At 36.3% G+C, this 12,990-nt stretch overlaps 1 protein-coding gene across 1 annotated transcript in view; it reads right to left on the bottom strand.

Annotated features, from left to right (window-relative positions):
• Positions 1 to 324: 324 nt before the first annotated feature.
• The window catches only part of LOC109053753 (polypeptide N-acetylgalactosaminyltransferase 14-like), a 37,104-nt gene continuing 24,438 nt past the window's right edge, over positions 325 to 12,990 (bottom strand). The window contains exons 7-16 of the mRNA XM_042746600.1: positions 12,875 to 12,962; positions 12,524 to 12,608; positions 8,702 to 8,805; positions 7,559 to 7,685; positions 6,556 to 6,648; positions 6,368 to 6,451; positions 5,474 to 5,618; positions 3,151 to 3,270; positions 2,457 to 2,772; positions 325 to 547 (exon numbers count right to left, since the gene is read on the bottom strand). Coding sequence (XP_042602534.1) covers positions 2,614 to 2,772; positions 3,151 to 3,270; positions 5,474 to 5,618; positions 6,368 to 6,451; positions 6,556 to 6,648; positions 7,559 to 7,685; positions 8,702 to 8,805; positions 12,524 to 12,608; positions 12,875 to 12,962 — 1,005 coding nt within the window. The 3' untranslated portion in view covers positions 325 to 547; positions 2,457 to 2,613. The remainder of the gene's footprint in view (positions 548 to 2,456; positions 2,773 to 3,150; positions 3,271 to 5,473; positions 5,619 to 6,367; positions 6,452 to 6,555; positions 6,649 to 7,558; positions 7,686 to 8,701; positions 8,806 to 12,523; positions 12,609 to 12,874; positions 12,963 to 12,990) is intronic.

The following is a 12,990-nucleotide window of genomic DNA, read 5'->3' as shown; positions in this document are numbered from 1 at the left end:
TTTAGATCCTCTAGGCAAACAGTCTCAGTCCTTCACTTGCCAGCAGCGACCGCAGAGCTCATGAGAACAAACCACTCCTGCCCATCTTGAGCTCATTCACTTGCAGAACAGAAGTTTGCTCTCTGCAACTGCATGCAGCAGCTATGCCATTATATTATGGACTAATGAGGCTGTGCTGACATGCTAATTAAAGCAGGCTGGCTGTGCGATTCGTTTGGGATTCATCTACTTTTGGTGATCATGTAAACAACTACCTTAAATATACTTTGATCATTGTTTACTTACGCAACCAGACGACAAGGAATAAACGCAAGCAGCAGGCCATTAAGAAAAAATAGGGTATTTATTGTATGTTGATGTGCTAGCAGATGTATCTCACAAGTGCTTTGTGTTGGGGTAAATTCAAGCGAAACAAATGAAAAGGTTGTGCGCTGTTCTCCAGTGTGAGTGTGTGTGTCACACTCGGTGTGTGTTCCACAAGTTTGTGTGTGTCCAGCTGCCAAACTCTGTTCTGGAGAGCATCAGTATGATTGACACTCTGGGGAACCTAGGGAGGAAAACAGAAGAGAAGATCAGCCAAAGCACATACAGGCAGACAGGGTAGGTTATTATGCATGTACAGGTATGTCAAACTTTAGTATGAGGAATATCAATTTTTGAAATTTAAGATAGAGGGTGTGTTCAAAACATTAAAAACACTGTCTGATTAGGTTTTCATTATTGTCTACTGAGATGCCTTTTTGAAGCATTGCATTTTTATATACTGTATAAGCTATACATTTATGGACGTATTTTTTTTTCCAATTTAAGATTGTATTTGTACGAAAAATTATTGGGAATAACACATTACAAATTATGCATGTTACACATTTCGGGCATAATAAGCAAGGTTATGTGATATTTCTTAAATGTATGATATACCATAATACTTGAGCTACTTTTTAAGTAACCCTCTTCCTTCCCCACAATGCAGTCAAGGCTTGTCCATTGTGTGCAACAAAGTGTCTACACTGCAAGAGGGAGGCATGACGCAAAGCAACAAAACTAGGCCACCCCCATTATAATCAATGAAGTTGTCTACACTGCAAAACTGTCAGAAGGACAAACACAGAACCCCCCCACCCCACCACCACCACCAAAACGCCAAGCTCAACACTGATGTTTCGGAAGAGGAGTCTCAGCCAACTAAAAGAGAAAAAGTTACAGCTCAAAGATAAAGCTCGAATGTATGGAAGCACGTTTCTGCCACTGAATAAAAAAAAAAAAAAAAAAATATATATATATATATATATATATATATATATATATATATATATAAAAAGGTAATTGTGGCCTTTTATTACACAATTCTGAATTTTTACATCTCGCAATTATTTTTTCTCAGAATAGCGAGGCTATATCCCACAATTCTGACTTTATAACTGGCAACTGCGAGTTTATATCATGCAATTCTGACTTTTTAACAGGCAATTGTGAGTTTATATCTCAATTCTGAAAAAAGTTGCAATTACCTTTTTTTTTTTTTTTCAGTGGCAGAAACGGGCTTCCATACAAAAGTAACTACTGTAATAAAAAAGAAAAAAACAAATTAATGAATTGCTTTTTATTAGAAGTACATACTTAAATATACTTTTAAAAATATAATTTCTTCAACACAGATTACAGTAAATATAGGTGAAATGTATAATTTATTTGCTGCTAAATATAATTATGACATTAAAACAATAATTACATTTATTTTTAAACAATTTTACTCATTGTTTAGAAAAAATTATGAATTATTATGACAAATTTATATCCTGCCCAATGGTTGAGCCACTGTTGTCAGTCTGGGCTGTATTTCAAAGAAGCAGTGTTAATTTAGTATGTTTTTTTTTGTGTGTGTTTTAATTATTTCAGTTCAGTTTAAGTACTTTAATTTTTTACTTAATTTTTTTTTTAAGTTGAAAATTTTTATTTAATATTCATATTCTATTTTATTTCAATTAATGAAAACCATGTTTAATAGTTTTTGTTCACCATAACAACACTGCCCAGAAGCATTGTGAGTCTCAGTTGATCATACAGACCATTGGTGCATTTCTAAAGTCTACTACTTAGGTTTACAAAGCTTTTTGGAAATGCGGCCCTGTTTGAGATGCTCAAACAAACAGCAATGTTTTGACAGTCACATTGTCTTCAGGGGAATCAGCCAACAAGCAGTTTACTTTAGTTTACTCTGCATATTAAACTGAGATAGGAAACAATATCGCCATTAGAAAATGACACACTTCACCTTTATGTATTTGCATGAATATCTCTAAAGCTCACTCGAGTTTGTTTTGCTTAGGAGTTACCTTCAGCACTTGACAGCACTTGTTTTTTTATCAGATAAACCCATAATGTAGAATGTAGAATTAATATAGCGGCAGTAATGAGGTCATGTCATTGAATCAGAACCTGCAATCCAAGCATACCTGGGGTGTGCCGAAGAGACAAAGGGAGTGGACATAGCAGAACAGCAGGACACAGATGTAGCCCCTCCTGGAGGTACACACTCACTCTCTCTGCCTCTCTATCCATTTTTGACTCCAGCTGAGCTCTGAAAGATGAGGAGAGGCCAAGGAGGAAGGATCACGAGAAAGGCATCTCCCATCTCTGAGTGTGTGCTGACAGTTCACATGGGCTGATCACCAGCATTTTACTGCTCTCGATGCCGTCCAGAGCCATCTCGCTGTCCACGCAGAAACGAGACGCCAGGTGCTCCAGGTGAGTGCCAGATTTCTGCCAACGCTGCAGTGACACAGGGCATATGAACACATGTGTAAGTGCACTTTAGCTGTGGACAGCATAAAATATCTTGTATGTAATGTATAGTACACATTCATACTTCACATATATCTACTTATATGTACGCCTCCCTGCACAACAAAGAAAGTGAATGTTTTCTGATGCTACAGTATGCCACACGTCCCTGACACTGACATGACAAATGTGACGTATGGAAACGCTGACATCGGCCTGAGAGTAAAGCCTCTCCTGAGGTGCTGTCTAACGCTGGGACTGATACTCATAGAGCTGATGTCAGTGGGTTCCTCCGGGAGCTTTCTAAGTGCGGCCTGATTTATGGTCTGTCATGGATGTCTCCTGCATACTCGTCAGTGGAGGTACCTGCTTGCCGTCGCTGATGTTGCATGGCACAAGCAGGATCTGGGAGGCAGGAAAAGTGGTGGAGACAGACAGACAGTGCTGCTGCTGGCGGATTTGCTGTCCATGGGTGTAGATCCACTCCTGTGCGGGAAAAAACAGGCTTTTCTGATGCTGAACCAATGCATAACAAAATGAAAAAGCAAAAGCAACTCCCTTTCTAGAGAATTACACAGATTTCAACAGACTACATATCTTTGCTGTAAATACAAAGATCTTACAGATATTTTAATGTAATAGTTCACCCAAAAATAAAAATCTGCTTACTCTCAGGCAATACAGGAAGTGGATGAGTTAATGATGGATTAGTTTTTTACATATATGTAGCTTTATGCTTCAATTATGATGTTAATTGATGGACTGGAGTCATGTGGATTACTTGTGGATTATAGTGATGTTTTCTATCAGTTTGAACTCTCATTCTGATGGCACCCATTCCCGGCAGAGTATCCATTGGTGAGAAAGTGATAAAATGGTAAATTTCTCCAAATCTGTTCAGATGATGAAACAAACTCATTTACATCTTGGATGGCCTGAGGGTGACTAAATTTTCAGCAAATTGCCGTTTGGGGTGAACAATTCCTTTAAATGTAATGTGGCAGATTGGACTGATACCAAATCAACCTTTAAAATGGAAAACTAAATGTCTTTAATGTAGTCTTCTAGTGAGTCACATTTGTTCAATAATTTGTAATTAGCTTCAAAAAATTAATATTTCGTAGATTTAGCATTTACATTACATTTATGCATTTACCAGACACTTATTCCAAGCGATTTTTTAATAGAGGAACATAAGCAATTCATCACTGAGCCAAAAATATTCATACTATACAATGGCATATTTATTAGAAAACTAGATTAGGAAACAAGCTAGAGCATTTACAGACTTGTTCATTTAAAGATGTCTGTTCTAGTATGTCATCTCTACTTAAATGGTAAACAGGAAGAGAGAGAGAGAGAGAGAGAGAGAGAGAGAGATGCTGGAAGAATATAGACACTTTTTGCTTTTCTTTGAGAAGGTGGTCTCATTTGCAGTTCTGAGACACGTAGGGAGAGAATGACGCACGAGGGCAATGTGAAAATGTGCTTTTGTGAGCCATGCTGATGAACCCCTTCCCATCTGGTGAGTCTTACAGACGCTTAACAAGGTCACGCACAGCAGGCAGCAGGGAAACATGCTCTTGTGGTGTTATGAACACACTTATGTGCTCTGAAATCACTTTTGTGGTGTTCCGGCCCCAAATCTACTGTCTACAATAATCTCTGGGTTTCATAATTTAGAGAATAAACACTTGAAAAAGGCAACTTTTTATATGGTGCACAGAGGAACAAGAGACTGATTAGAATGAGGGTCTAAGGCTTCATGACTAGTAGTTGGTGGCTTTGGCTGAAACATATTTTCAGTTTAAGAATTGGTTCCCTTTGAATTATTTGAGTTTTTCCATCAGAGTCTATGAAATGGAAATAATAATAAAAAATATATTAAATATAATACTATAAATATCATACATTGATAATTTTATAGAATTTATTGTTCCTTGTAAAACACCCCATACATTGTTAACTGATAATTCCTAGTGGCAAAACTTAAGTTATGTAAATTTATTTTAATTTCACTGCACTTTAAAACTATTTCTTTAAATAGTATTAGTAATAGTAAATAGTACCATAAAAATTCACATTTCAATTCTGTATCTTGTTTGCTAGCTCAATTAAAATCCAGCAATTTAATGGACTTTAATAGCCAGTCATGATTCAATTCTGAATGATGCACAATTGTGTTTTTCTTCCAGGCTCATGTGCAGGTGAGGGAGCCATGAAGGGTGACAGTAGGGCAGATTAGCTGCTCAGAGACCAGAGGGCACCTCTTTGTTTAATATAATTACACAGCAGTGCACAAATGTGACCTGAATTATATTCCATTACCCTGCTGTAAAAGCTGCCCTTTTAACATGCCCCTGGTTGCATAGTATTTAATGTAATCTAGCATCTCAGAGTCACAGCCTAACCCTGTGAGATGTCACTGATTCCTAGCGTGAAAGTAAAAATACACACTACCTTTTGCTCCTCCTCTGATTTTCACCAATATGTGAGCGCAGTGCTTAAAGGGAAGATATGCTGTAAATGGTTATAATTCTACATCTATGGTGTAAGTTTTGTGAATGCCAAATAGACATGGATAATGCAGACAGAGCTATTTCTTCCAGCAATGGCAGTGACAACATTAAGCTGATCAATTAATACTTCAAGCATGGTTTTTCTGATATTATGCCAGATAGTTTTGTACCTGGTTGGCTGCTGGTACGTCTTTGGTGATGCTGCAGGGTGCAAGTGTGAGCACTGGGAGATCCTGACCCTTGACTATACGAGATTCTAGACAGTTCTGTCTCTGCCGGATCACACCAGACTTAGCATCGGAATCATCAGGAACTCTAGATTCAGTGGATGAAACACCACAGTGTTATGATAAATACCCCACAAAAAAAGATACAAATTCGGTCCTTAAATATATCAATAGTTTCTACTAGGAAGCAATGCAAATAATCAAAAATTGCTTAAGTCTACTGACTTTTAATTGCAGACTTTGGCAAATCTGAGCACAGTTTGGGATAATATTTCTCATCAAAAACTTCCAAAACCAATATACATGGTATATGTGATCCATGTTCATTTTATTTCTCTATACTCGATTTCAACTCTCATTGGTGTCTATTTTTATTAAATGAAGCATAAAAGGAAGCATAAAAATTTTTATTGTTCAAATTAAGACTCAAATGAAACATCATTGAGAACCGTTTTATTTCCTACTTTACAAGAGCAAAATCTAAATATTTAAATGTTTTTTTTAATAGTTAAAGTTTAGTCATACAGTTTCACATGTTTTCTCTTAAACGTCTGCAAAAGTGCATCAACATCAACTAATTTAGATGCTGTATTAATGACAATGACATAAAAAAAACAGTTGTCTTTTAAGGACAAAAATATTGAAAGTATGTGAAATCTGCCATAGTGGGTGGAAAATCTTTCCCTAGAGACAGATGAAAGCAACTAGTGTACAACAAAACAGCTTTAGACATAGAGGGGCCTTATACTGCCATGCTAAATAACACGGCACTTTACAATTATCAATCACCACCCGCAGACACTCAATTACACACACCACACTGACTCCTCAACTCACTTGAGCTCTGGATAGACATTGTCTAGATACCACTTGAAGGATTTGCACTTGAGACTCTTGCGGAGCTCCTGCCTGCCGTGAATGCTGATAAGAGAGGAAGAGAATGAGCAGAATAAGAGATGAATCTTTTCCCTAATGCCTCCCTGTTATAGATACACATAAACACACACATGCTATCAGTCACTCACTCTCCGTAGGATTTTCCCCTAGCAGCCGGTCGAGCTGAGTAGTAGAACAGTTTGAACTCATCCATCCAAACCTCAGCAGTCCTTCTGGTGTTCCTGAAACAGAAAGAGCACTGAATGTGAGCATCGAAAGTGTCCTATACTAAACACTTCACTCAGAGATACACACTTCAGCCTAAAGAAGATCATTAGGATGACCTGCAATTTCATCAGTAAAAAACAGTGTACAGACAGGTATTAAACACACTTGCAACTGTAATTCTGAAGAAAATCTGACTAGAAAACTTGCCACCACATTCTATGATGTTGTGGATATTTAGAGGGAGAGAAGGTGTTATATACACATCAATCACTTGTTTTTGTATGAAAACTGATCATGCATTGCACGTCTCGGTTCGTCAAGACATTTTATTGCAGGTTATACACTAAAAACTATACATAAACAAACCATATCTGATTTCTATACTGTATATATCTAACATAACTCTGCTAACAGATGTAAAAGGACACAGTTTTTAAGAATATCTAGTAAAGCCGGCTAATGCTTTCAGCAATTATTCATTAGCGCCTCTGAACTATATGAGGAAACAGATTTTGTTGACTGAGCACACTGCATAGCAATTCAGATTCAGAAAGAATGTTGTGCTATGCCCTTAATATTTCATTCGGTTTCATGCTGAGGTTTTTCCCTGGAGGCGAAACGTGATAAAAGCAAACAAATTTTACACAGCAGATTTTCTTCCAGGCAGAAGTTGGAGTATTATCTCTATCTTTGGCAAGAAAAATTCAACAAATAACAAAGAAAAACATCCAACAGAGATTAAAATAAAAAAGATTAACATATTCAAATTTACAGGTTAACAACCCCCAAGGACACAACAAGGTCTTCTGATGTTGATAAAAAGTGTTACATCCTTTATCAGCAGGAATATATTATCAAAAACTCAGCTGGATATCCTGGATATGAATTATTATTATAAGTATGTGCACTTCTCAGGACTCTTACTTTATGTAGGTGTTGGCATTGCCCTCCGGGAAGATGTAAGGATGTTTCTTGCGGAATACGTGGCCGACCCTGCTACAGGGAATGATTTCTAGGCTTCCTCCGCACATCCATACTCTAAAAGAAATCTCTACAAACACAACACAATAAACACAAATCTCAGTGTACTATACAGTTTTTTAATAGCATTATGGCCTTAGAGAGTATACACTAGCAAAAGTTTTAAGTCAGTAAGATTTATTTATTTATTTACCTACCAAGGCTGCATTTATTTGATCATAAATATTATCATTACTATTACTATTATTATTATATATTTTTCAGCATTATTACTCTAGTTTTAAGTGTCAAATGATCTTCAGAAATCATTCTAATATGCTGATTTGGTGCTCAAGAAACATTTCTTATAAAGTATATAATCAATGTTGAAAATACTCAATATTTTTGTGGATACAACTGTGATGCGTTTTAAAATAACAAAAAAATGTTTTAAATCTTTTGCACCATTTTAAATGTATTTCCCATCATTTCTGATCAACTTAATGTATCATTGCTAAATCTTACTGACCACTAACAATAGCTAATATTGCAGAAATGTATAAAATGCATGTGAATGTTACGTAATGTAGAGTAATATAACTTGCTGACACGTGTATATGTGATTTAAAGGATCCCTCAAGGATACAACTTCACTCTCAAGCCAAAGAATTAGATCATACGGTTGAAATCTCCTGTCTAAATATGCCACTGCCCAGTGCTCATTTGCAATTATGAGCACAGTAGCCTACTTAAGTCTGAATAAACCAGCCCTGCAGCTCCAGTCTAATTCTCTCACATATGCATGGTTAATGATGGTTTAACCCAGCGCAGAGAGAACCATCCAATTCCCCCACAGTGCATTGCTCTTAAGAATTTTACAGAGCCAAGAAAAAAACATAGCAGTTAAATGAAGGCACCAAAATACGGTTTGAGAAAATTGATTCCAAAGTTATTTCTAAGTTCAAATGTCATTGCGTGCCATTTCCTCTCTGTGATGAGACAACAACTCCTCTGACAGTATCCTCTGTCAGAGCTTGATCGGGGAAGGAAAGTGATTGAGGCTTATGTGCTGTCAGACAGGTGCTCTCATGCATAGTAATAACTCACCAAAGTTCTCCCCTCCCCAGATGTCCATGGCTGTGTCATATTTTCCCAAGCGATTGAACCAGGATCTGTCAATCACAAAAAGTCCTCCTGCGATGATGGGCGTTCTGAGGGTTGAAAGAATGAAAAAGAGTGAACATTAAGTCTTGACACTAAACACTTCAATCCAGGTGACTGCTTAAAATACTGCTGTCACTCAGGATAGATGTATGAAAACATTTCCTTTTGAATGTGGTTCAGTGAAGAGTCTTGGAATGAGGAAAAAGAATAAAAGGCCACTGAAGTGAGTGTGTGTAGAAACAGTACAGTCCAGTTCTCCTTCTCTGGATGAAGCTCAGCTTCCCCTTCAAACTCACTGTACCCAGAGAGCTGCTTCAAACGCTAAGGACACTGGAGGAAATGGCTGCGGTATTATCAGAAGCATTTGAATTTCATCAGCCGTAATCTCTCATTGTGAAGTGGTAGGACACATTGTTTCATCTGCTGCTTCTCAGGGCCACTCACGTACTTTCATTTCAGATTCATTTACTTTTCACACATCTGTTCTCATCTCGTTTTAGAAGGCAGAAACAAAGCCCAAAAGCTTTAACAATCGGGCTCAGTAAATAAGTGGAAAGTGGACAAGCCTGTCATAGGTTTCACAGATGAGAGAGTGTGAATGAATTTTAAATAATGCAATAAAGTTAATTTCTAGGACAAAGGTATGCAAATAAATCAAATGTATATGTAATTGCCAGATTTGAGAGATGGTCTTCACTGTAGAACACAGGATCCAGGGAGTGAGGTCAGATCCAGACCCAACTCCTCCCAACTTACATATCCCTAAACCTACCATCTCCACACCCTGGATGGGTCTTGTGTACTGCAGTGAGGAGCTACTGAGATTTGATAGTATATAGTAATTGTCATCATATCGCTTAAAAAAAATAGTTCAAATCTCCTATATAATAGTGCACAAGTGGCATGATTTGAGTTGTCCATAACACAAACATGGTAATGGTTACGAGTTTGAACAGATATTAATACCAAGTATGAGCAATATCATTATTTGCTTTTTCAAACACCACAAAATAACTATCATATGGGATGCTCATATAGGAACTACTTTTAGTATCACCAAACCCACTCTGGATTTTAACTGCACACCCCTGCTGTATTTGGAATAAGATACTCTATTCAAATAATTATACTCTATTCAAAAGTTTAGAGTCAGTAAGATTTTTTTAAATATAAATTACTACTTTTATATAGCATGGAAGCATTAAATTGATAAAAATTAAGAGTAAAGACAGTTAGAAAATTACAAAAGATTTCTACTTTAATAAATGCAGATTTCTACTTTAATAAAAAACTTTGTTTTATTTAAAAAAAAATTACTAGTTTTTCACAAAAATATTAAGCAGGACAATGTTTTCAACTGATAATAATAAGAAATGTTTTTGAGCAACAAATCAACATATTAGGATGATTTCTGAAAGATCATGTGACTCTAAAGTCTGGAGTAATGATGCTAAAAATTTAACTTTACTATCACTATTTTTTTAAAATAGAAAACATTATTTTAAATTGTAATATTATTTAACAATGTAATAGTTTTTACTGCTTTGATCAAATAAATGGACCATTGGTAAGCATAAGAGCAAACTTCTGAACACTAGTGTATGTAACACACTAAAAACATATAAATTCCTTAGCATGATCTTGGCATTGTCATCCTGGAATGAGTATGCCTTCCAGCATGGTTGTTTAAGAAATGTAAAACTACACACTACAGTAGTTAGGGTAAAAAGAATTGTTGCAAGTCATATAACATGCCAGAAACATTAATTTTTTTCAATAATGATCCAATCCTAGACTCTTCTGTATATTTCAGTACTCACAAAAGTTCAAATTTTTAATATTACGTCACAATTATACACACTCTTGCCAGTCAGGGAAACAACTGGCTGTCAGTCAGGGGTCATGGTTGTGCTGTCCTTCTCACATATCATCCTGAAATTCATACCACTGCTTCCCATCTGCGTCCACACATACACACAGCTTTCAGTGACTCAGTTGCCACTGATCTATTCTGCATCTGTTGGTGGATGGGCTGCGAGAGACCCAGGCCGGTGCACAGCACGCACAGGAGCAGACGGGATCTGAGCCCCTCTCAGCCTGACTGCTTGCTTATCTGAGCTATTAACAGCCTTCATTACAACAGCCTCTGAGAGCGCTAGGAACAGTGTGAATTACACCATAACAAGAGAGAGAGAGACGGTGGAGGAGGAGAAAAAACAACCAGGATTTAAATGTTGATGTTATTTTGTTTATGATAAAATAATTAAAACTGATTAAAGAAATTTATAGCAACTCAATATTTTAATTATGATATAATAATTCAATTCTTAATGATCAACCAGGCTGAACTTCCCAGTAGAAATCAATACATCAAATACCCTTTCTCCCTATAAAGACAACATAAAATTAAAATACTATTTACGTTTCTAATAAATGCCCCTGTTCTAACTGGAAATGATTGATCAGTGCATGCTATTCTCAAAAAAAATGTAGTAAATTTCTCCACATCTAAAGCTTTTCTTTTTTCTGTTACCAAGGCTGCACGGGGGGAGGAAAACAATATTAACCAAGCAGATTTTTATATTTCCTGGAGAAAACGAGTGATTCTTGCCCTTGTAAAACTCACCCCCACAATGTGTAAAAGAGGCTCCAGTCTTCTCACTCCCTGTGTATTTGAGACCAAGCCAATTCTCACCAGCCACAGCATAATAATCATCAAATTAAAAATAATCTGAAATTAATCAGTACATAAATCTGAGACTGAAACTTATTTAAATTGAAATTTACAATAAAAATGATTCACTTTACAAAATTTAGATTCAATAGTACATAATTATAATCAAATATATATCTAAAAAAAGATGAAACCAAGTGGTGGGTTTTTGCCAGGATGTTACTATGTAGTTTCTAAGGTGCTCGGAGTGGTTTCAGCATGTTGTTTTGTGGTTTCTAGTGTGTCTCCTGTTAACTTCTTACTACCGGCTTAAGTTACAAAATAGAGATCACCTCAAAATTTCTATGACATTCTGAAACCTACTGTAGATATGGGCACTGCAGTGATTTTGTGTATCTTTGTAGCATTTTAATTTAGAAACGTTTAATAAATGAATAATAATATAGAATTTGAATATATTAATTCTAAATAGCATATTCAATTTAGATATATTTAAGTCATCCTGCTGCCCCCTTGGAAGCTTTCTGAGGCCCTCTACACTGTAAAAAATGAAGTTGTTAATAAAGTTGTAAATAAAACAAAGCTTATTGGATTATGTTTTACAAGAAAATACTATTTCAGTCTTTCTACTTTAAAATCTTATGGTTAATTGATCACCATTTCTTGGTAGTTAATTGTGAGGTTTACTAGGAATTTCTGAGTGAAAATGGTTCCTACACTAAATGTTTTTTCAGTGTAGTTGAGAACCATTGTGCTAGTTTAATACTATGGTTCGCAGTTTGTTCAAGTCCCCAAGTCTAAATACAAACAATAGTTATACTGATGTTAACAAACACTTTCAATAAAATGAATCATCATTTCAAACTTAAAAATTCATTTGACATAAGTTAAATGTGAATGCCATTTCATGTTGTTTCTAAACCTCCTGTTAAACCTTTTTTTTTTTCCAGAAAATAAACTGGACTGGACTTTTCAAAATTCTCTGTAGATTTTAAACATGGTGCTGAAAGCCCAGTAGGTGCTGGACCAAACCTCTGTCCTCATTTAGCAGAATAGTTCTAATAAAAGCCCTTCTGCTTCTCTTCACCTACTTAATAGGCTCTGTAGGGTCAGCTCTCTTGGCTCGCTTTTCAGCTGATAGTTGCTCCCATTTAAAATGTAAACTCCAGTCAAAGCCTGCAGCAGAGATAGAGAAGGAGAGAGGAAGATCAATGAAGATTTTTTTTGTTCTAATTTCTTGTAACTTTAATTTTTATAAGTCATAACTATACACCGCAGTGACAGTGATAATTAAAGTGTACTGCCGATGATAGGCTGAGGCTTTCATCACAGCTAATTGTTAGATTTGTTTCTGTGTGACACTGCTGATTGGGGACTGTGACCGGCGCCCCTTGATGTCAGTGGCGGGACAGTGAATGAAGGATTATAATTGCAGCTTTTACCTCCTTGCAAGTCAGAGGAAGCAGCGACATAGGCAAACGTGTCCATATTAATGATGTCAATCACTGGACTGGCGACACAGGTCGGATCCTGAAAAATGAAAATATTACAAAATGAG

Source organism: Cyprinus carpio, chromosome B20, assembly GCF_018340385.1.
Source record: "Cyprinus carpio isolate SPL01 chromosome B20, ASM1834038v1, whole genome shotgun sequence".
Taxonomy (NCBI): domain Eukaryota; kingdom Metazoa; phylum Chordata; class Actinopteri; order Cypriniformes; family Cyprinidae; genus Cyprinus; species Cyprinus carpio.
Note: the sequence above shows the minus strand (reverse complement) of the source record. Positions and strands in the feature narration are given on the sequence as shown.